Source organism: Callorhinus ursinus, unplaced genomic scaffold, assembly GCF_003265705.2.
Source record: "Callorhinus ursinus isolate GAN/ISIS: 27379988/994484 unplaced genomic scaffold, GSC_fseal_2.0 scaffold4, whole genome shotgun sequence".
NCBI classification, from domain to species: Eukaryota; Metazoa; Chordata; class Mammalia; order Carnivora; family Otariidae; genus Callorhinus; species Callorhinus ursinus.
This window is the reverse complement of record NW_027397066.1, coordinates 143941667-143965107: the sequence shown is the minus strand read 5'-3', so window position 1 is coordinate 143965107 and position 23441 is coordinate 143941667. Positions and strand designations below refer to the sequence as shown.

At 33.5% G+C, this 23441-nt stretch overlaps 1 protein-coding gene across 11 annotated transcripts in view; it reads left to right on the top strand.

Annotated features, from left to right (window-relative positions):
- NEK1 (NIMA related kinase 1) overlaps positions 1–23441 on the top strand; it is a 215923-nt gene that overhangs the window by 113876 nt on the left and 78606 nt on the right. For 8 of the 11 annotated variants that reach the window (XM_073892483.1, XM_073892490.1, XM_073892491.1 and 5 more), the window contains 7 exons: positions 5469–5552; positions 5987–6070; positions 6736–6813; positions 7385–7480; positions 18738–18869; positions 20986–21051; positions 21130–21358. In XM_073892483.1, coding sequence (XP_073748584.1) covers positions 5469–5552; positions 5987–6070; positions 6736–6813; positions 7385–7480; positions 18738–18869; positions 20986–21051; positions 21130–21358 — 769 coding nt within the window. Of the gene's footprint in view, positions 1–5468; positions 5553–5986; positions 6075–6735; positions 6814–7384; positions 7481–18737; positions 18870–20985; positions 21052–21129; positions 21359–23441 lie in introns of all 11 variants that reach the window. The other 3 variants (XM_073892486.1, XM_025874438.2, XM_073892487.1) reach the window with 3 other exon arrangements.

The window sequence follows — 23441 nt, the reverse complement described above, 5'->3', positions numbered from 1 at the left end:
CTACCTGGTTTCACTGGAGAATTTTACCAAACATTCAAAGAAGAATTAACATCAATTTGATACAATGATACAATCTTTTAGGAAATAGAATATTTCCCAACTCATTTTGAGGCCTGTATTACCCTGATACCCAAGCTAGACAAAGCACAAAAAAGAAAAGTACAGACCTAATATATCTCATGAACCTAGGTGCAAAAATCTGTAATAAAATTTGGTGACTCTAATCCAAACATGACCGAGTGTTATTTAGTGTGGAAATGCAAATCATGTTTCAATATTAGAAAATCAGTGTGAGCTACAATCTCAATAAGTTAAGAGGAAAAATCATATAATCCTATCAGTTGATGCAGAAAATCTTTTGACAAAGTTCATGACAAAAACTGTCAGTAAACTAGAAATAAAGGGTCACACCCTCAACTTTATAATAGGCATCTCCAAAAGAAAAGAAAAGAAAAGAAAAAAAACCTTAAATCTAACTTCATATAGATAAAAGCTAAATGCTCTCCCTCTGAAGTTGGGAAAAAGGGAAGATACAAGAGGCAAGGCAAGAAAGAGAAATAAAAGGCATACAGAGTGGAAAAGAAGGAAGGGATAAAATGATTGCTATTTCCAGTTGACATGATTATATGCTTAGAAAATCCCAAGAACTACAAAAACTCTCCTAGATCTAAAAAATGAGTTAATTATAGTTAATAGGATACAAGATTCAATACATACCATGAACAAGTGTATAAAAATATGATACCATTTGCAGTTGCTTCCACAAAATGAAAAAAATTAATAAAACATGCAGAATTTATGCAATTAAAATGACAAAATGTTGATGAAATCAAAGACGACCTAAATACTTGGAGAATCATACCATGTTCATGAATTGGAAGATTCAATGTAGTAAAAATGGCAAGTTGTCCTAAATTGATCTATGTTTAGTGCAATTCCTAGTAAAATCTCAGGAACATTTTTTTATAGATATAGACAAACTTATTCTAAAATGTATATGAAATGAGAAAGGTCTTAAAATAGCCAAAACAGTTTTGAAGAATTAAGTGGGAAGAATGACTCTTCCTTATATTAAGGCTTACTTACAGCTATAGAAATCAAAACAGTATAGTACTAGTGGAGGGATAGATACATAGATTAATGGAACAGTATGGAAAATCCACAAATAGATCTATAATTATATGCCCCACTGGTTCTTGAAAAAAAAGAAAAGCAATTCATGGAGGAGGGATTGCCTTTTTAGTATGACTGCTTGAGAAATTGTACTTCCATTCATAGGCAAAAATATGAACCTTGACCTAAACCTCACACCTTATAAAATAATTAAAAGAGATCATTCACGCTAGGGGAAAACATAAAATTGTAAAACTTTTAGAAGAAGGAGAAAATTTCAGCCCTTAGACTAGACAAAGAATTCTTAGATTTGGTGTCAAATAAAAGGAAAATGTTATAAATTGGACTTCATCAGAATTAGAGACTTTTGGGGCACCTGGGTGGCTCAGTTGTTAAGCATCTGCCTTTGGCTCAGGTCATGATCCCGGGGTCCTGGGATCGAGCCCCACATCGGGCTCCCTGCTCAGCGGGAAGCCTGCTTCTCCCTCTCCCACTCCCCCTGCTTGTGTTCCCACTCTTGTTGTGTCTCCCTCTGTCAAATAAATAAAATATTTTTTAAAAAAAGAATTAAAAACTTCTGTTCTGCAAAAGATCTTGTTAAGAGGAAGAAAATACAGATTACACATTGGGAGAAAATATTTGTAAACCCTGTATTCAACAAAGGGCTTGTATCTAGAACACATAAAGAATCACCAAAACTCAACATTAAAAACACAGAATCCAATTAGAAAATGGGCAAAAGACAGGCTAAACATTTCATCAAAGAGGATATACACATAGCAGATAACATCACTAGCTATGTGGTAATTGCAAATTAAAACCACATTAATGTATCATTACACACCAATCAATGTGACTAAAATTAAAAAGTGATAAAAACCAAGTGCTGGTGATGATGTGGAGAAACTGGATCATCCATTGTTGGTAAGAATGTAAAGTGATAACAGCCATTCTGCAAAATAGTTTGACGGTCCCCTTTAAAACTAAAAATGGACTTACCGTAGGTAATTCTACTCTTGCACCTATGTCCCAGAGTAAAGAAAATGTAATTTCACTCAGACACTTGTACATGAATTTTCTTAGCAACTTTAACTCTTAATACCCAAAAAGTTGAAACTATCCAATGTCCTTCAGTGAATGAATGAATGAACAGATTATGGTGTATCTATACCATGGAATATTGCTTAGCAGTAAAATAGAACAAACCATTGATTTATACATCCAGTACCTTGAATGAACTGCAAGGAATAATACAAAGTAAACACAGTCCATCTCAAATGGATACGTACTGTATGATTCCAATATGTAAATTTTGTGAAGTATAAAGATGGAGAACATATTAGTAGTTCATGGGTGTTAGGTATGGGAGTAGTGACTATGGCTGTGAAGTATATAGTAATAATACAACTGAGTATCTTGGTGGTGGTTACATAAAGTTATATGTGGTTACATAAAGTTGTATGTGTGACAAAATTGCATTAATACAGATACACAATATATGCATGTATAACTGCTGGAATCAGTTTCCTGGCTTTGATAGTGTACTGTAGTTATGCAAGATGATAAAATTGGGAGAGGCTGGATGAAGGGTCCATGAAAACTCCCTGTACATTTTACCTTTCTGTGAATCTGTACTATTTCAAACTGAAATGTTAAAAAAAAATTGCTTCAAAGTAACTCAGATTTTTCTACTTAAAGTTGTTGAATACCATGAAAGGAAGATATAGTCTATAGTGATACTCAGATCTCCTCCACCCACTCTTCTGTAACTGTAGATATTTCCATTCATCTTTTCATAGTTCACCTCACATCTTTGCTCAGCCTTGCCTGTTTCTTGTTTTCCTTCACCTTCCCACTCTCTGACTCACATCTCAAAAGCTCAAGGAACTAATAAGCTAATGCCAAGATCCTTTTGAAGAGGGGAAGAAACTGAGTGGGCAGTAGCCTTTGGTCAGGCTCCAAGAAGAGACAGGCAGAGCACATTCGTATAATAATACTTTTTATTCTGACATACCCACAACGTAGGCAGTATTATTATGCCCAAACTTACAGCAAGTTTAAATAATTTTGCTGAAGGTCAGCAGTGGTTATGTGACATTGACAAATGTGTGAACCAACAGAGTTTGAAGTCTTTCATAGTCCATGTTCTTAACCATCATAGTATACTGCCTGTCCACCATTATAATACACTGATGTGCACTACTGCAGACTGTATATATAAAAATGGTATGGCATGTCACACTTAACTGACTGGAGGAGGTATGAGCAAGGCTTTCTCCATGGGTGAAATGTTTGATTTGCATTTTGAAAGATGAGTAGAGTTAGCCATTTTAAGAAGATGAGTGAAATCATGGCATAGTCTATAAACCACAAGTAGTTGTCATGGCTAGAATATAGGCATTGGTAGAGATGAGAATATTAGATATGGCTAGGTCACAAATGGCCTTATCTGCCATGCAACAGAATGGGATATATTCTATATTCATATATTATGAAGATAATGGGAACCATTGAAAGATTTATGTGGGCTTTGATGTGAAAGAAATTGTTAAAAAGGTTACTCTGCATTGTAGAGAATAGAATGGGGTAAGGAATAGACTAAGAGGTGTAATGATAAATTAGGAAACTCTTGGAAAGTCAGAAGTCAAGAGAAGAGAGCATGAACTAAAGGGCAGAAACTAAAGGGATAGTTAGAGAGTTAGGAGGAGGTGGATTAGTAATTTGACAGTCATTTGTTTTTGGTGGAGTAGAGAAAGAGGCAAAGATAACTCCCAGCTTGCTGACTTGGGTGGCAGATTGTGATCAATAACTAAATTAGGTATAAAATCATGTAGTAAAAAGAATGATGAAGTCAGGTTTACAAATTGTTTGAAGTAGCTTTGCTACATAAAGAGTGGAGTTGTCCAGAGTTCAGTTGAATATACATAGACGTTCAAGAAAAAAGGACTGCAAGGTTGATTGAGATTTGGGAATTGGCAACATATTTGTTAAAGCCTGGGAATGAGAAGAGAAGAAGGACCAGAGGATGAACCTTGACAAAATATTGACATTAGTGATGAGCCAAGGAAGAGAAAAGCCTGGGAAAAATAGTGAAGATTGATCGGAAGAACCCAGGAGAGAGTGCTGTTATAAATATGAAAGAGAGGAGAGATTTTTTTTTTTTAATGTGTGAATTATAGAACACTCTTTGGTGGAATATTATGGATACTGTATAGTCAGTTAAGAATAATGTTTTTAAGAAAAAAAATAATGTTTTTAAGGATACTGAATGTGAGGAGAGACTCAGAATATTAAACATAATATGCTGATTAATATTAAGGTAAAATCAGAATAACTATAGTAAAATCCAGTTTTGTAAAGATAAAATGTGTATGTATTTATACATATGAGGAGAAGGAAATTTGGAAGTGAATAACCTTAGACTTTAGGTGCTTCGGATTGTCGAATTGTGAATGATTTCTAGGTTTTCTACAGTGAACATATGTTTTTATGAGAGGAAAAAATATATGGATTCAGTCAAACTAATTTCCAGTGGAAATGTTAATTGCAAAGTTTACTCAAAAGGGTCCATTTGAATTGTGAACTAGGAAGTCAATGGTAACCTTGAAAATTTTCAGTCTTAGTGGGATCAGAAACCATATTGTAGTAGGTTAGAAAGTAAATAGGAAAAAAAATGTAAATAGGAAGCAGGAAAATGGAGGTCGTGAATATAAAAAAGTATGCTTTCAACAAGCTGATAAAAAGACATTAGATAAGGAAGTTAGACACTGATGATTTTTTTAAGGAAAAAATCTTAAAGTATAGTTCTGTGCCGAAAGAAGAGAAAATGGATAGTTTGACAATCTGATATTTTTTGGAAGGACATTAATAATTTCTAATGACATAATTCCATGTTTATGCTGAACTGTTTAAAAAATGATAACAGTTTGTGATTGAATGTGATCATTTGCTTTATAGTAAAAGGACATGCCCAAGTGTGGAATTTGAGTTCAAATATTTAATATTGTGTCAATTTAGTATGTAAACAAATGTGTAGAAATGATCGGCCCTTTACAGAAAAAAAACTTTGATTTGGGTTTAGCTAACCTCCAAAGCAGTTTTAAGAACTTGATTACTTAAATGACTAATAAAAACATAGCTGGTCTCTTTTTTGAATAATTATGTATGGGGTTTAATTGCTTCCTTCTGTTCTCAATGAATGTATTGGTTATATTGATATAGGAAAATGCCAGGGTTTATCAGCTAGAAATGTTCAGTGGAAATATCAGAAATAAAGTGGCACCTGGATATTCCTAGGTAAGATGCTAATGTAGCCTTAGTCATTCTTTAAACTTAGTACATTAAATGATGAACAGGGAATCCTGCAAAACCTGGCAGCTATGTATGGAGGCAGGTCCAGCTCTTCAAGAGGAGGGAAGCCAAGAAACAAAGAGGAAGAGGTATGCTTCCTGCATGTTCGCTACCTCCGTCACATAGCCATTTTTGAGTTTATTGCCTTCCTTTCTTGCATGGTTTAAATTCTTAACAATTATTTAAGGATTTTGTAGGTCTAGAGGGACCTGTTAATATAATTTGACTGACATGCTGTGTCATAATTTTGCCCCATAACTGATATTCAGTATTCTGAGTTCAATTTCTTTTCTTTTGATAAAATTAAAAATTTATAATTATGTGTTTCTTTTCAGAAATAAGTTGATCTAAATTAAACACTTGAAAGCTAATATTACATTTCCATTAACCAGATTTTGAAACTTTTATTTCTTGTATTCAGATTAACACTTTTCTTTAAATTAAAAAAAAATTTTAGCAATAAAAATGTTGAATATTTTTTTTTTAAATTAAACTTCTTTTTGTTTTTTTTCTCTCCTTGTAGGTTTATCTGGCAAGACTGAGGCAAATAAGACTGCAGAATTTCAATGAGCGCCAACAGATTAGAGCCAAACTTCGTGGTGAAAAGGCAGGTTGAAAAATAATTTTTTAAAAAAGTAATTGAATGACATTATAATAGATTAAGATTAAAAATGCTATGTCACTAGGGCACCTGGGTGGCTCAGTCAGTTAAGCATCTGCCTTTGGCTCAGGTCATGATCCTGCAGTCCTGGGATAGAGCCCCAAGTCAGGTTCCCCGCTCCCTCTCCCTTTGCTCCTCCCCTTTCCACTTGTGCACTCTCTCTCTCTCTCTCTCTCTCTCTCTCTCGCTCCTAAATAAATAAACAAAATATTTTTTAAAAATTAAAAAATTAGAAATGCTATGCCACTGACATAAAATCTGATGGAGTTAAAGTCAAAGATCATTAAACTATGCATAGAAATAAAATACATTTTAGATGTGGGATTTAAAATTGATAAGACCATTTTTCCAGAGGAATTCTGAGAGGAAAATATAAGTAATACCCATGGCCATTTTATATCATTCTATTTTTGTCTTTTTTCCGTTCAGTGTCCGTAAGAGTTAGTAGTTGTGGATAGTTCACTTGTAGCACTTGAGAGAAAATTAGCAATGTTGAGCAATTTACCATTTTATATTTTTAGGTGTTAGTTTATTCATATTATCTTCCACAGAGCTCTGCACTGAATTCAAGGGTCTGTTCTAAGTGGTTTGCTTATCTACTTACCTTGTAGAAAGAAGCTGATTATTCCGAAGGACAAGAAGGAAGCGAGGAGGCTGACATGCGGCGTAAAAAAGTTGAAGCATTTAAGGTATAGACTAGAAATATACAGTTTTCTTTGAGAAGATTGGAACCTGAGGTGGAAAATTGTGTTAAGTTTTGCATAGTTATTCTTTTGCCTTAATTTTTCATTCCCCTTTATCCCTCACTGTTTGGTTTCTGAAAAATAGTGTCTTCCTCTCTTCGTATCCTGATTTGATGAAATCATGACAGAAGTATATGAAACTATTACACATGTAATCTTAAAAAGAAAAAATGGTGACCTTAAAAATGAAAAATGTAATTGTCCATTTCTGTGAAGACAAATGAAGTCTGTATATAATAACCATAGTTTAAAATTTTTACATTTGTATTTCCATTAGAATGAGCCTGTATTTTTATTCAACAAATACTTATTGAGCAGCTGCTGTGTGTTGAGCCCTGGTTTTGGTGCTAGGGATATAGACTGAACTTCTATTTTTACTTGAGAAATTCTCCCCGACCCCCACAACTCCTCCTTTTTGGCTAATAAGTAAATCATTTTAGAGACCTAAAACAAAACAAAAAAACAACCTATACCTTTCTTTCTGGTAACGAATTTTGTTGATTGTTTTTATTTTCAGGCCCAAGCAAGTGCACGTGCTGCTGTACTAAAAGAACAATTAGAACGAAAGAGAAAGGAAGCATATGAGAGAGAAAAGAAAGTATGGGAAGAGCATGTAAGATTTAGCTCATATTCTTGATCCTGGTCATGTTAGTGTTCCTATATCTCTTACTGGCTAGTATGTCACCATTATAATTTTGTAATTGTTTTCTTTCCCATTTTTTATTCTCATTCATTCTCCCTCTCCCATCTCCTCCCCTGGCTCTCCCTCTCTATCACCCTCTCTGTCTTTCGTATTTAAGGATGATCAATATGGAAGTTATTTTGGGGTTTGATTTGGGGTGCGAACCTAATTTACTTATTCTAAAATGAGTAAGTTTTAAAATAATGTTTTTATTATTGCCAAGTAACTAATCAAAGTCCCAGCATCACTTAATGTCTGTGCTTTCCTTCTGCCACTGATTTATAAAGCTACCTTTATATATTAATATAAATACCTGTATAATTAATATGAATCAATATTAATATAAATTATTAATATAAAAATATAAATACCTATATATTAAATTCTTATACAAACTAGAGAATGACTCTGTAATATACATGCATCAAGCTCTCTTCTGTTCCATTACTCCATCTGTTCTGCCACTACCTCATTGTATTAGTAATTGTGGATTTAGAATATATTTAAATTTCTGATAGAGTTTTTCCTTCATTTCCTTTTTACTCTTCTTTTTACATTGTTTTCCTTAGTTGCTTGCCCTCTTTTTCTTTGCCAGATACGTTCCTGGGTAACTTTTGTCTCTGTCTCCTGTTGGGGGGCGCCTGGGTGGTTCAGTCAGGCATCTGACTGGATTTCAGCTCAGATCATGGACTCAGGGTTGTGAGATCAAGCTTTGCATTGGGCTCCTCACTCAGTGGGGAGTCTGCTTCTTTCTCTCTCTCTCTCTCCTTCCCCCCCCCGCACTCTCTCTCCCTTTCTGTCTCTCAAATCAGGAAATCTTGAAAAAAATTCTGTTTTAATTTTTATCAATATTACCTTAAACCTACAAATTAATTTATTCAGGAGCGTGTTAAGTATCTACATTTATTCATTATTTCTTTTATATCTCTTACACAATTTTGATCATTTTAAGGTCATACTTGTTATATTTCTTGTCAAGGTTATTTAGTAGTACCTAATTCTCTTTCTGTTTTAGAAGGGTTTTTTTCTTTCCCTGACAGAATATTGCTGATATTTGGAGAAATCGTTGGTTTTTGCTTATACAGTGCTTATTCTACCAATTCTTAGTTAATTTTTTGGATTTTTAGTGTACAGCTGTATCAGTGGCAAGTAGTCATGATATAATATCATAACAATAATTCTTACAGTTTATTGTTTATTGTATGCTAGGCACATTATAACCACTGCACATATTTTGCTTTGCTTAATCTTTACAACTTTATAAAGCAGATAGAAAGGATAAAACAATTAGGTGACGTTATAATTCCAGTAAGTATGGAACAGGGATTTGAACCTGGGGCTGCCCAGTATTGAAGTCTTTATTCTTATGCACTCACCTTAATTTCTCTTGCTTTCTTTAAGCTGTACCTTATATTATTGTTTTACTTTTATTACATTGGCAGAACTTCTAGGATAACATTAAACAATAATAGGGATATTTTGTTCCTGTTTTTAATGGAAATATTTTAGTCATTTTTCTGTTATGTATGGTAAAATAATAAGGAATATAATTATATCTAGGATTTATAGTTTTTATCAAAGTTATGTTTTGGAGTTTGATCAAATGTCTTGTGTGTTTCTTCTTAATTCACCAATTGAAGTAACATATAGGGAAATTCTCTTCTTACCAGCTTCCTAATGAAAAAGAACCACTTAGATATAAGAGAATGAGTGAAAAAGACAACTCCAAAAGTTAGAATAGGTCTAAGGATTGTTTGATAATTCCTTTTTGTTTTCTGTTCAAAGTAATTTTAGGTAATAACTGTTCTGATTTGTTCATCCTCTGTTAGTTACATTTTCCTCTTAAGTTTTAAAAGTCTAGCAGTAGAGAAATCTCATCTTATTCCCCCTTTTTCTTTCCTGACATAACATGGACAAAGTTTGAGTGTGAAACAGTAACTGTGGTAATGTATTTCATCTTCCCTAAGAGTGTCTAGAAATTATCTCCTGGCTCATTGACCAAAATTTACCTGGCTTTAGATTGCTATATTTTTTAAATGTTTTAAACCCAGTGTTCCTTAATTCCCTCTTTTTTTCCCCCTTTTTCAGATGTAGTAGCATGAATAGGGCAAGAGTATGAGACAATTACAGTGCTGACTTCTCGGCTCTTCCTCAAGAGAAAGTTTTAGCAACCAAATTTGTCAGAAGTAGAAATAATTCATCTTCATAGTCAGAACCAGTGATTTCTTCTGTTACCCAAGTCCCTTTAGGCTTACCTTAAAAAAAGGGGCATGTGCCCCTTTGAATCAGATATTTTGTATCCTTTGGCTAAATACCTAGTAGTGCAATTGCTGGGTCATAGGATAGCTCTGTTTTTAATGTCTCGAGGAACCTCCATACTGTTTTCCAGAGTGGCTGCATGAGCTTGCATTCCCACCAACAGTGTAGGAGGGTTCCCCTTTCTCCTCATCCCTGCCAACATCTGTTGTTTCCTGAGTGGTTAATTTTAGCCATTCTCACTGGTGTGAGGTGGTATCTTATTGTGGTTTTGATTTGTATTTCCCTGATCCTGAGTGATGTTGAACATTTTTTCATGTGTCTGTTAGGCATTTGTATGTCTCCTTTGGAGAAGTGTCTGTTTATGTCTTCTGCCCATTTCTTGACTGGATTATTTGGGTTTTTTTGGATGTTGAGTTTGATAAGTTCTTTATAGATCTTGGATACCAGCCCTTTAAGGACCACATATCTTTCACTGTTTTATCAAAAGTATCTTTGACTAACAAATGGTAAAAATCACTGCCTTAATTATTCTGATTCTTTGGCATGTAGGACCCATTTTATAAAATTTTCTCTTTGACATACTGCAGTGTAAAAATTATGGTACAACATGGGATTTTAATATGAAGAAAAATTTTCATGTGTGGTGTTATTCCCCCAAATAATATAGTATTGCCTTTCTCAGTTGGCATATATACTCATATTCTGAGTGAAACGTAAGGAAGATAGCTTTTTAAGAGTAGCAATGCATTTAATAATTAAAATTAAATGAAAAACAGAATTAGGGAAATTATTGATTTGCTGAGAGGCTATTTTTGAGTATGAGGAATTCCTTTTTCACTGTGTTTATCTCTTTTCTTGTCTATTTCATTTTTGTTTCTATCTTTGTCCTGTTCTTTGGCCCTGCCATTAAGTTCTATAGGGCTTCCTTCAGGGTGGAGAACTACTTCCCCCTTCTGGCCATCCTGGAGTGTTCTTATTTGTAGACATTCTTACAAATACATTATAGCAGTACCAGTTCATAAAAATTATTCAGAAAAAATACTTTTATATTTTTCGTTCTTCAGAGATAAGGTTTTGAGAGGTTAAATGTGAATTTAATAAAATTTAACTGTGTTGTATATTTAAGTTATATAAAATTATGTGTGAAATTACTCCATATTCAAAATATGGAATCAGGCCATTTAATATTTTCCTAACACAAATAAAATCTTTAAATCATTCAGCATATAGAGTTGAAATAGTGTTTGTATTTATGCTTCAAAAATAGGTAAACCAATAGTTTCATGTGTTTATAAACCTGGCTTCACTATTTGGTGAAATTTTGCCTTTTGTCATTTGGTGGCACTGCTGATTAATTTTTCAGCCAATTTAAACAGATACAATTGACAGATTAAAAAAAGGCAATTTTACAGTGATAATTAAAAGCTTTTTGTGGTGTTATAAGCCATGTAGAAAAGTCTTGAATTTATGAACTTAGTGAGAAAATGGCTGGGAAAAATAGCTCCTAAAGCAGTTTATTTTTTTAACTTGACTAATGAAACTTTCAGGTCAGTGTTTTATTTCTGTTACAATTTTTTTTCAACTTTGGATTTTGAAAAACTGTGCTTAGAATGATGTAACTAGGTGATCAATTTTAATAAAACTTTTTTTTTTGAGGCTTTAATGTTTTTATCTTCTGTGAAACTTTGTTTTCTTAGTTTCATTTTTGTGTCTTTTGTCATATTGGATAAACTTTCTGAATTAACTCAGTCTAGTGTTTTCTCTTTTGGCAGTTTAAAAATAAGTTATTTTCTATCTCAAGATCTGGTTAACACTGAATAACCTTGACATTCAGGTTATGAATAATATATTCATGATGTTTATGTAGAAGGCCCAGCTTCTATTGTACTAATCAGTTCGTGGCGTGTGTTACCTGGGCTTATCATGATGTTCCAACACCTCAGTAGTTACTCTGAATTACCTTTATATTTTTGTTAACTGACATAGTTTTGTTATTAAGTAATTGGAAGACTGAGTAGGGCAGTCTGTTTGTTCGTTGGTTTAGATTTCATTGTGTCTGACTTTCTCTGTGTTTATTATTTCAGATTCTTATGATCTGTTTAGTTTAGTTGACCCATGGGAGAGACTAGTATATGTTTGATTATGGAATATAAGCATTTACTGAAGTCTGCTGAAGGTCATTATTATCAAAGTGCCATTAACTTTGTCTTACACATTGAATCAGATTATCTTAGATAATAGACTATATACCAGTCATTAACCATATATATGGCAGCCAGATTTTGATATAGTACAAAGCAAATTCTTAATAGTAATAAGTGACATTTTCTTCATTAAAAATGTCTTCTCTTGATTAAAAGAAAAGATGTGTTTCTATAGATTCAAAGATGAATAGTATGAAGAGAATTTAGTAGAGATTTTCCATGTTTTAGCATAATCCCTACTGTACTGAATTTGATTATCTTTGGTCTAACTCATAGGACTTTATCAGTAAACAGATTTTTGTCTCTTACTTTAGGTTTCTCTTAAGGTTGAGATTAATATAGAAACATCTCTATTTCATATACTTTATAATTTAATAATATAAGGTCAAGATAAAGGATTTTCAATTCTCTTATGTGACTTTTGCCATTCTTTAATAAAGATAAATATGCTAAGTATTCCCTAGAGGTTGTTAAATTTTTCTTAGGCTGTATATCTGCACTTTCAGAGAGTTATGCCAGCAGTTTAAATTGTGTATGAATTATGTGTTCTTGTGTATAAGCATTACAAAGAAGTATAAAAGAAATGTAATAAATTGAAGCATTCAGTATAGGTGACTTTTTTCTTTTGTTAAGAGTTTCCTTACAGTTCCTATTAGAAGCATCTGCCCAGTAATTTTGGAAATGACTTTGAGATCATCTTCATAAGCATAAATAAAAATTATTTACGTCACAGGCCGAGAAAGGCAGTTGGTGTTATTCTTTAGCAAAATTGGTTAAATTCATATTATCTCTCCTGTTTATTTATACAATTAAATTACTCTTTTGATCATTCTTTAAAAAATCTTAGGTTTTTTTGAATTTTTAATACCAAGTATTTGTCTTTCAGGTTTCTGCTTCCTATTGACTTTTGTGTCATAAAACCTTGTGCAATGCAAAAACTTTAAATTCTGATTATGCACAGATGGGAGGTTTTTGTTTTTATTCTGCATCCTAGAGATTAGAAACTGGTTCTTCATTTCGTCAGGGTCTAATATCAGACTTCTAGTATTTAAGCCAAATAACCTTATTTAATAGAAACTAAATAAACGTTTGCTGAACTGTAATTACTACTGTTTATTAGGAACACAGCTGTCACTTTACATAAGTTTGAATCCCTACAGTAAGGAGACAATGAGTACAGTATTCCCAATTTAAAGAGAAAAAGTTTGAAGTTCAGAGAGGATAAGAAACAATGAAAAATCACAGGACTAGTAAATGAGAGCTTGGTGATTTAAGTGTAGAACTGTCCTATTTGAACTGTATTTTATGACCTCCTTAAACAATGAATGGCTGTTCAAATTGGCTGCCCTACAAAGGCCACGCTCATCCTCTCCCCTCCTGGCTTTACACAGTTCTTTCTCTCATTTTATTTTGTTTGTTTTTCCCCAGACCATTTAGCACACATCTATCTACTTTTACTTCTCTGTAACATACTGATTGATTTGTTTCCCTTTCTCTTATAGTTTGTAATCCTTTGAGAGAAAGCATTGTATGATCCATTTTGTTTTGTTTTTGTCTTTTGTTTGTTTGAAAATTATTGCAGTTAGTTCTGGTCTACAATATATTAGGTTTTTTTCCCTCAACTTTAGTGAGATATAATTGTCAAATAACATATACAATATGATGATTGATATATGTATGCATTGTGAAATGATTACCACAATAAGTCTAGTTAATACATCTATCACCTCACATAATTACCATGTATCATTCAATTTGGATATCCATTATTTAGCACTGTGCTCAGCACTTAAAACATCTTTGAATATGTTGATTAATTTTTATCAAATATTGTATACTTGTTTTCTCACAGAAATCACATCAGATTAATTTATTAAAATAGCAGAAATCAGTGTGCCTGGGTGGCTCAGTTGGTTAAGCAACTGATTAATTTCAGCTCAGGTCATGATGTCACAGTTGTAAGATGGAGCCCTGTGTTAGGTTCCACACTGGGCATGGAGCTTACTTAAGATTCTCTCTCTCTCCCTCTGCCCCTCCCTTTCTGCTCGTACACATGCAAGCTGTCTCTCTCTCTCTCTAAAAAAAAAAAAAAAAAAAAAAAAAATAATCAAATCAATAGAAAAATGATTTCAATTTTTTTAAGATTTTTATTTATTTATTTGACAGAGAGAGACACAGCAAGAGAGGGAACACAAGCAGGGGGAGTGGGAGAGGGAGAAGCAGGCTACCCTCAGAGCAGAAAGCCCGATGTGGGGCTTGATCCCAGGACCCTGGGATCATGACCTGAGCCGAAGGCAGATGCTTAACGACAGAGCCACCCAAGAGCCCCTAGAAATCATTTCTTTAAGTGAATTTAAACATTCTCTTGATTATACAGTGGATAAATATATGTGGTTAGAGAAATATTTATTGATTTAAATAAAATGATAGAATTTGTACATCCAAATTAGTTTTCTTCAAAATAATCATCTAGAGAAATAACATACTTTTCTAAGAATGCTGCTATTTTTTCAGAACCAGTTGGAACTTGTTTTTATTTTCTCAGAATTTATGGTACCTTTTTTGAATATTCTATAAGAAATAAGACCATCTTAAAGTTTCAAAATATTTCTTTGTAATCTTTCAAGGAGATAATACTCAGTTGTATTAGCTTTAGATTTTTTAAGTTATTTATAATAACATCTTAAATATCAGTATATTTTTTCAGTGGTGCTGAACTATGGATTAGAACAATGTTTCTATCTTTTTTTAATATAAAGACAATTTTTTTTTAGAGTACTTTTAGCTTCACAGCAAAATTGAGAGAGGAAGATACAGAGATTTCTTATACATACCCTGGCCCCACACATATATAGCCTCTCCCATTAATCAGCATCCTTCACCAGAGTTGTACATTGTTACAGTTAATGAACGTATATTTACATATCATCGTTCAAAGTCTATAGTTTATATTGTAGTTCAGTCTTGGTGCTGTACATTCTGTAGGTTTGGACAAATGTATAATGACATGTATCATCATTATAATATCATACAGAGTATTTTCAATGTCTTAAAAATTCTCTGTGCTCTGCCTATTCATTCTTCCTACCACTCCTCTGCCAACCTCTGGCAACCACTGATCTTTTTATTGTTCTTTTCTTTAAGATTTTATTTATTTATTTAAAAGAGAGAAAGAGCGAGAATGCATGCACAAGCAGGGATAGGGGCAGAAGGAGAGGGAGAAACAGACTCCTTGCTGAGCGTGGAGCCCGACATGGGGGCTCGATCCCAGGACTCTGAGATCATGACCTAAGCTAAAGTTAGCTGCTTAACCAACTGAGCTACCCAGCTGCCCCCACTGATCTTTTTATTGTCTCCATAGTTTTGCCTATTCCACAATGTCATGTGGTTGAAACATACAGTATATAGCCTTTTCAGATTGATTTCTTTTGTTTAGTAATATGTATTTAAGGTTCCTCTATGACATTGCATGGGTTGATAGCTCATTTCTTTTTAGCCTTGAATAATATTCCATATATGTACCAGTTTTTTTTCTTCATCTATTTAGTTACTGAAGGACATCTTGGTTGCTTCCAAGTTTTGGTAATTATGAATAAAACTGCTATAAACATCTGTGTACAGGTTTTTATGTGAACATAAGTTTTCAACTCCTTTGGGTAAATACCAAGGAGTGTGATTGTTGGGTCACATGGTAAAAGTATGTTTAGTTTTGTAAGAAACTGCCAAATTGTCTTCCAAAACATTGTACCATTTGAATTACCATCAGAAATGAGAAATCTGGTTGCTCCACATCCTCAGCAGCATTTGGTGCTTCAATGGTTTGGATTTTAGTCATTGTAGTATATATGTAGTAGTATTACATTATTTTAATTTGCAGTTCCCAAATGACATATGATGTGGAGCATCATATTGCCTATTTGCTGTTCATATATGTCTTTGGTGAGGTGTCTGTTCAGATCTTTAGTACATTCTTTTGGTTGGGTTGTTTGTTTTTTTATTGTTAAGTTTTAAGAGCTCTTTGTATATTTTGGTTAACTGTACCTTAAATCTTTATGTCTTTTGCAAATATTTTCTCCACGTCTGTGGCTTGTCTTATTCTCTTGACAAAAGTTTTGAATTTTAGTGAAGTCCAGCTTATTAATTCTGTCTTTCATGATTGTACCTTTGGTGTTGTATCCAAAAAGTCTTGCTAAATGCAAAATCATCTGAGTTTTCTCCTATGGTACCTTCTGGGACTTTTATAGTTTTGCATTTTACATTTAGGTCTATAATGAATTTTGAGTTAATTTTTGTGAAGGGTATAAAGTCTCTGTTTAGATCCCCCCTGTTGTTGTTTTTTGTTTTGTTTTGTTTTGTTTTGTTTTTTGGCCTGGGATGTCCAGATGTTCCAGCACCATTTGTTGTAAAGACTATTCTTTCTCCATTGAGTTGCCTTTGCTCCTTTGATAAAGATCATTTGACTATATTTGTGTGGGTCTATTTCTGAGCTATATTCTGTTCCTTTGATCTATTTGTCTATTCTTTCACCAGTGCCACACTGTCTTGATTACTATAGCTTTATAGTAAGACTTGAAGAAGTTGGGTAGAATCATACCTTGAACTTTGTTTTCCAGTATTGTGTTCGTTACTGCCATCTTCTTTTGAACAACATGGATATTAAAATATCCATGAGAGACCCATGGAGAGAGTCCCAACTGTCTTCCATGAGAGTCCAGAAGACTAGGATTAGATATTATAGTTGTATTGCTAACATATTTACAAGATGTTCAGTAAGTGTTGTATTTGAAATGTATACTCACCAGAAATTTTTGTTTACTGGTTTGAAGGAGAGAGAGAAGTAGTGAGCAGACTGCTGCCATGTTACTATGAGCATACCTGTAAATGTCATTTCCTTATATTTATTAATGGTTTAGTATATTATTTCATATTGTTTAGAGTCTAAATGGTAAGATAAAAATGAGCAAATATCAGGCAGCGTGATGCCCCCAGCTCTGTTTTTCTTTTTCAACATTTCCTTGGTGATTTGGGGTCTTTTCTGATTCCATACAAATTTTAGGATTGTTTATTCCAGCACTTTGAAAAATGTCATTGGAATTTTGATCAGGATTGCTCTGGGCAGCATAGACATTTTCATAATGTTTAATCTTCCGATCCATGAGCATGGAATGTTTTTCCATGTTTTTGTGTCTTCTTCAATTTCTTTGAGTGTTCTATAGTTCTAGAGTACAGATCCTTTACCTCTTTGGTTAGGTTTATTCCAAGGTATCTTATCGTTTTTGGTGCTATTGTAAATGGAATCGATTCTCTAATTTCTCTTTCTACAGTTGCATTGTTAGTGTATAAGAAAGCAACTGATTTCTGTGCATTGATTTTGTATCCTGCCACATTACTGAATTGCTGTATGAGTTCTAGGAATTTGGGGGTGGAGTCTTTTGGATTTTCCACATAAAGTATCATGTCATCTGCAGAGAGAGAGAGTTTAACTTCTTTGCCAATTTGAATACCTTTTATTTCTTTTTGTTGTCAGATTGCTGTTGCTAGGATTTCTAGTACTATGTTGAATAGCAGTGGTGATAGTGGGCACCCTTGTTGTGTTCCTGATCTTAAGTCAATTATCATATGGTTTCACTTATTTGTGGCACATAAGGAATAGCATGGAGGACATTAGGAGAAGGAAGGGAAGAATGAAGGGGGGGAATCGGAGGGAGAGATGAACCATGGGAGACTATGGACTCTGAGAAACAAACTGAGGGTTCTAGAGGGGAGGGGGGTGGGGGGATGGGTTAGCCTGGTGATGGGTATTAAGGAGGGCACGTTCTGCATGGAGCACTGGGTGTTATGCACAAACAATGAATCATGGAACACTGCATCAAAAACTAATGATGTAATGTATGGTGATTAACATAATAAAATAAAATTTTAAAAAGTGAACAAATATGATTATAATAATTGATATTTTTAGTGAAGTTAAAATCTTGTTACCTGTACCTTTCATTTCTTCCATTCTTCCATTATGTTGACATTCTTTTTTTATATTTTTTTATTTTTATTGTTTTATTTTTTTAAAGATTTATTTATTTGAAAGAGAGAGAGAATGAGAGAGAGAGAACACATGAGAGGGGGGAGGATCAGAGGGAGAAGCAGACTCCCCGCTGAGCAAGGAGCCCGATGCGGGACTCGATCTCGGGACTCCAGGATCATGACCTGAGCCAAAGGCAGTCGCTTAACCAACTGAGCGACCCAGGCGCCCCCATTATGTTGACATTCTTATAATGGGGGTTCTTATGTTGGATGATTGATGTTTAAACATTAAGAAGATTATACCAAACTTTTAGAATTTGCACAAGCATTTCTTTTTTAAGTATAAGATTAATAAGTAAAATATTTTTTCCCATCAAATGTTGTAATGAATTAAAATTAAAGTGAAGGGACTAATGTCTTAATCTTTTACAAGTCAGGATTTTTTTAAAGATTATTTGTTAATGCAATGGAAAGGAGTTATTTAGTACTGCATGAGACATTATTATGTTTACATCTGAGGCCAGAGATGTTGCTCTCTCTTCTGATCTTTCCTCAGACCTAGCACATTGGCTTGCACAATAAAAATTGAGAAATGAAAAAAACTGTACTTTCAGATAGAGTGGATAAACAGTGATCTTATATTTTTATTTTTATCTCTTCATACAACTATAAGTTTGCAAATGAATTTAAATTCTTTATTATAGTTGGTGGCTAAAGGAGTAAAGAATTCTGATATGTCTCCACCTTTGGGACAACATGAAGCAGGTGGCTCTCCATCAAAGCAACAGATGAGATCTGTTATTTCTGTGACTTCAGCTTTGAAAGAAGTGGGAATGGTAAGTTTCCTAAAATTTAGAACTCCTCAAAGTGAAAGTTTATTAGAAGGATTAAATTTAATGAACTTACATTAATTCCTAATGTATTAAATTTTTCTAGGGAAAATAAAATAACTTCTTAAGATTTTTGTGTATGGCTTACTGTGCATATTGGAACCTCACTGCTCATAGGTTTATATCCAGGACTATCTAATACATAAAATTAGATTTAATTGATTGTCTCTCATTTTTACTTTAAAAGAATATTGAACAAATAAATTATATGTAGAAATGTTCAAAAAATAATGCAACAAACATTTTTATACCTCAGTTCTCACAATTAAAGGTTCATTTTTTTTTAACAAAGTTTCATTTTTTATTTAAATAATGTCTCTTTGGTACTTAATTAACTTCAGGAATAGTGTCCAAGACATGTTTACATTTATTTTTAAATTTTTGGCATAATAGATGTTGGAAGACTTAATATAATTACACTTAATCCATCAATTATTTCTTTTACCTTCTACTTATGAATCTCTGTCATGCTATATGAATACTGAAACAAAGAATTGTGGGCAAGTAAAAAGTTTAAACTTAGAATTATGTGTCAGGTGTTCATCTAAAATGTGAAAACTCTGTTCTGGGATTAAAGGAAATGGGCTCTTGATAAGGAATTTTAGCCTAGAATTTAACACACAGGAAGGAGAAAGTCTATTGAATTACATAACACATTACCTTGATTTTCTCTTATCTTTTTAATTAATGTCTCTGCCTTTTAATTGCTGAGTTTCATTAAGTTTTTGCAGACAACACTGATGTTACTGATACACCAATTTTCTTTTTTATAGCCTTTGTGTTTATCTTGAAAATAAGACTGAGTAGGAAAATACAAATTTCTTGGTCACTCTCAAGAACTTCATATACAAAACTATTGTTCTTCAAGTAGGTTTAGTCTCTTTTTTCTTTCTGATAACGATTTTGCGTGTGCTGCATTGTTCACTTCAACTTTAGATACCACTGTGTGGTTTCCTTCCTGGTACCCAGTCTCACATCTCAACTAGCTGTTCATCTCTCTGGTTGTAGCGACTGCTAATTCCTGACTACTTTATTGGGTAAAATGCTCTTTGTCTCATTTACATGTATTACTTTAAAACTGACCACTATACTCTTTTGTATTTTCCTCAAATATTACAAAATTTGAGGTAATCTGTATAATGAAATGGTTTTTCTTTATGTGTTGTCTTTGTAAATACTCCTTACTTAAAACTTTGAACAATGCTCTTTCTTACTTTGCATCTTTCAGATACTTTTGCTTTCATAGCTTTCAAAACTAATTTCTTCTTTTCATGTGTTTAAAAATTCTCATTGGTCTAGAGTACTATGATTGTACTAATCAAGACAGACTTTATATTATTGTTGGTACAAAGGACTCAGAACTTATTTTTATTATTCTCTTTGCTTATGGAGAGAAGCCAATTCTCAATTATGTTTGGTAGTATGGCTTAATAGGAATATATATACATGAAACATAAAGACAGCTTAAAAATAACACAGCCTAGCCTAAATTACTTTATCCACCAAAACTCCCTAGCTTTAATTAAGAGAGTATATGAGTAATCAGTTGGTTAGGTGTCTGACTCTTGATTTCAGCTCAGGTCATGATCTCAGGGTGGTGAGATTGAGCCCCATGTTGGGCTCTGCGCTGTGTGTGGAGCCTGCTTAAGATTCTCTGTCTCTCCCTCTCTTCCTTCCCCTCCCTCAAGTGCATGCACACGCCCTCTAAAAAAAATGGGGAGGAGTGAAGTATATGAGTTAATTTTCTTTCTATTTGTACCATTGACCTAAAATTACCAAAAATCAGATGCCAAAAAGGAAGAGGATATAGTTAAATATGTGATTAGTAATCTAAAAATAAGATAAACAGTTGAGAATTGGCCCTTGTATTAAGTCTATTACTTGATTATATGTAACTATTTCTCATTTCCGATAATGAAGGAAGCTATGTTAACATTTTACAGGGATAAAAAAATTCACAAGGAGCAATTTAACGAAAAACAAAATGTAACAAAAATACGTAAGTTTTTAAGGTAGACATTTAAAATAACATTTCTTACTTTATAACTCTCTGTATTTATAGGACAGGAGTTTAACTGATACCCAGGAAACCTCAGAAGACATGCAGAAGACTAACACTGCTATTTCAGTAAGTACAATTTTCAAACTCTGTCAATCATTTTACTAATTGTATAGATATTAAAATATAACACTTTAACTGTTTCAGAGTAAGAGAGAAATACTACGTAGATTAAATCAAAATCTTAAAGCTCAAGAAGATGAAAAAGGAAAGCAATGTCACTCTGATACATGTGAGATAGTTGTTAATGAAGATGCCAAAGAACATGAAAAAGAAAAATCGGGTTCATCTGATCGCAAAAAATGGGAGGCTGGAGGTCAACTTGTGATTCCTTTGGATGAGTTAACATTGGACACATCCTTCTCTGCAACTGGAAGTATGTATCAAATGTTAATATTCTGTGATGGTCTAGCACACATGTAAACTTGTAGACTGGATACTTGGAAAGAAAGAACACTTAGAGGGGTTGAGAAAGGCTGGAAAAATTTCTTTGTATGTGAAAAACGGAGAAAACTATTCAACCTTAAGAATAGAAAGGATTTTTATTATGATAGTGTGTGGTATTGGAGAGGGAACTAATAATATATATTTAAATTGTATTACTTTAACTCTTTCTACCAGTTGTATTACTTTAATCTATTACCAGGAATAATTCCTGATGAGAACCAAAATAGTGAACTTTGACAGAATCTCAGTAAGTTCTCTTAGGTATGTAGCCAAGGGTATGGAAAAGATCTCGCTTAATGATTTATTTATTCAGCAATAATTATTGAGCAGCTGTTTTCTTGCATTGTCCAAGGCACCAGAGAGAGATACAATAATAAATAAAAACATGTGCTCTTGTGGAGCTTACATTCTGAAAGGGCAAGTTTGATTGTCAACCAACTAAATATAGTTTCAAGTAATTTTTTTTTAAAGATTTTATTTATTTATTTGACAGAGAGACAGAGACAGTGAGAGAGGGAACAGAAGCAGGGGGAGTGGGAAAGGGAGAAGCAGGCTCCCCACTGAGCAGGGAGCCCGATGCGGGGCTCGATCCCAAGACCCTGGGATCATGACCTGAGCCAAAGGCAGATGCTTAACGACTAAACCACCCAGGCACCCCAGTTTTAAGTAATTTTTTTAATGGACTATTTTCATAGAATTCTTTCTTGCATTGGAGAAAAGCTCAAAGACTCTAACCTATGGTGTCTTTTATTGTGTTTACTTATTCAGCAGTTCTTTCTGAGTCCCATTAAATGCCACACATTCCTCAGCAATGAAGTTACAATAATGATTAAGACATAGTCCCTTCCCTTAAGGAGCTTAGGGCCTGGTGGAAAGGGAGACAAGTATAGAGACAATTGTAGTTGATAAGAAATATACTAGAAATTATCATAGGCTACTGTAAGAATATGTATTAGGACATAAATCAGTCTTGGGGAAGCCAAGGAAATAATTTGTGGAAAAAGGGATGAGCCAAGGGATAAGTAGTTAACTAAACCAAAAGCCAAGCCAAGTGTTTTAAGCATAGAATAACCAGGACCCAGGTGAGAGAGCATGTAAAATTCAGGGAACTTGGTATAATTCAGCATGGATTGCTAAAATTCAAAAGTTAAGACAAAGAATGGCAAGTAAGAAGCCTTCAAAGGGGTAAGCAGGGTCAGATCATGAAGGGTACTATACATTGGCTCTCTCAAACTGTATGAACTTACTCTGAGTGCAGAGAGCAGTCTTTGAAACAAGGGTTAGCACATGTTTTCTGTGAATGCCAGATAGTAATTATTTTAGGCTTTGCAGGCTATAAGGACTCTGTTGGAACTTTTCTACTCTGTCACTATAGTGTAAAAGTAGCAATAGACAATATGCAAATGTATTAGCATGGCTGTGTTTCCAGTAAAATATTTTTTAGGGGTATTGAAATTTGAATTTCTTAAAATTTTCTTTAATGTCTTCTATTTCTTTTCTCAGACTTTCTGTTTTTCATTGCTATAAAGAACATTCATGATTGTTTCCTGGAAAATTTTTATAATAACTTTTAAAATCTTTGTTAGATAATTCCAGTATCTGTGTTATATTTGTGTTGGTTATTAATCAGTAGCCATCTCCCATGAGATAATCCTCTGTCTTCTCTTGTGAGAGTTGTACTGTATGTTTTGTGTTCCCTATCATGTAGCACAGATTTTATGCATGAAAAGTGGTTATTAATTACATAAAGATGATGATAAACACAGATGATGTTGTGAGATCTCTCAGGTGATGGGGCTATAAATGACTTAGAGCACCTCTGAGGCAATGAACTATTACCAGTGTGACAGGATGGGATGGAGACAAAGGTAGAGAGACGCAAGTAAGTTTTATATAAGATGAAAAAATTCCTGCCATGTTTTCTTAAAAAGTAGGAAGAAAGGTCATATGGAGACCAGAAACACAAGAATTGGATAATTTTGAATGATCAGATAAGCCTCTCTCAGACAAAT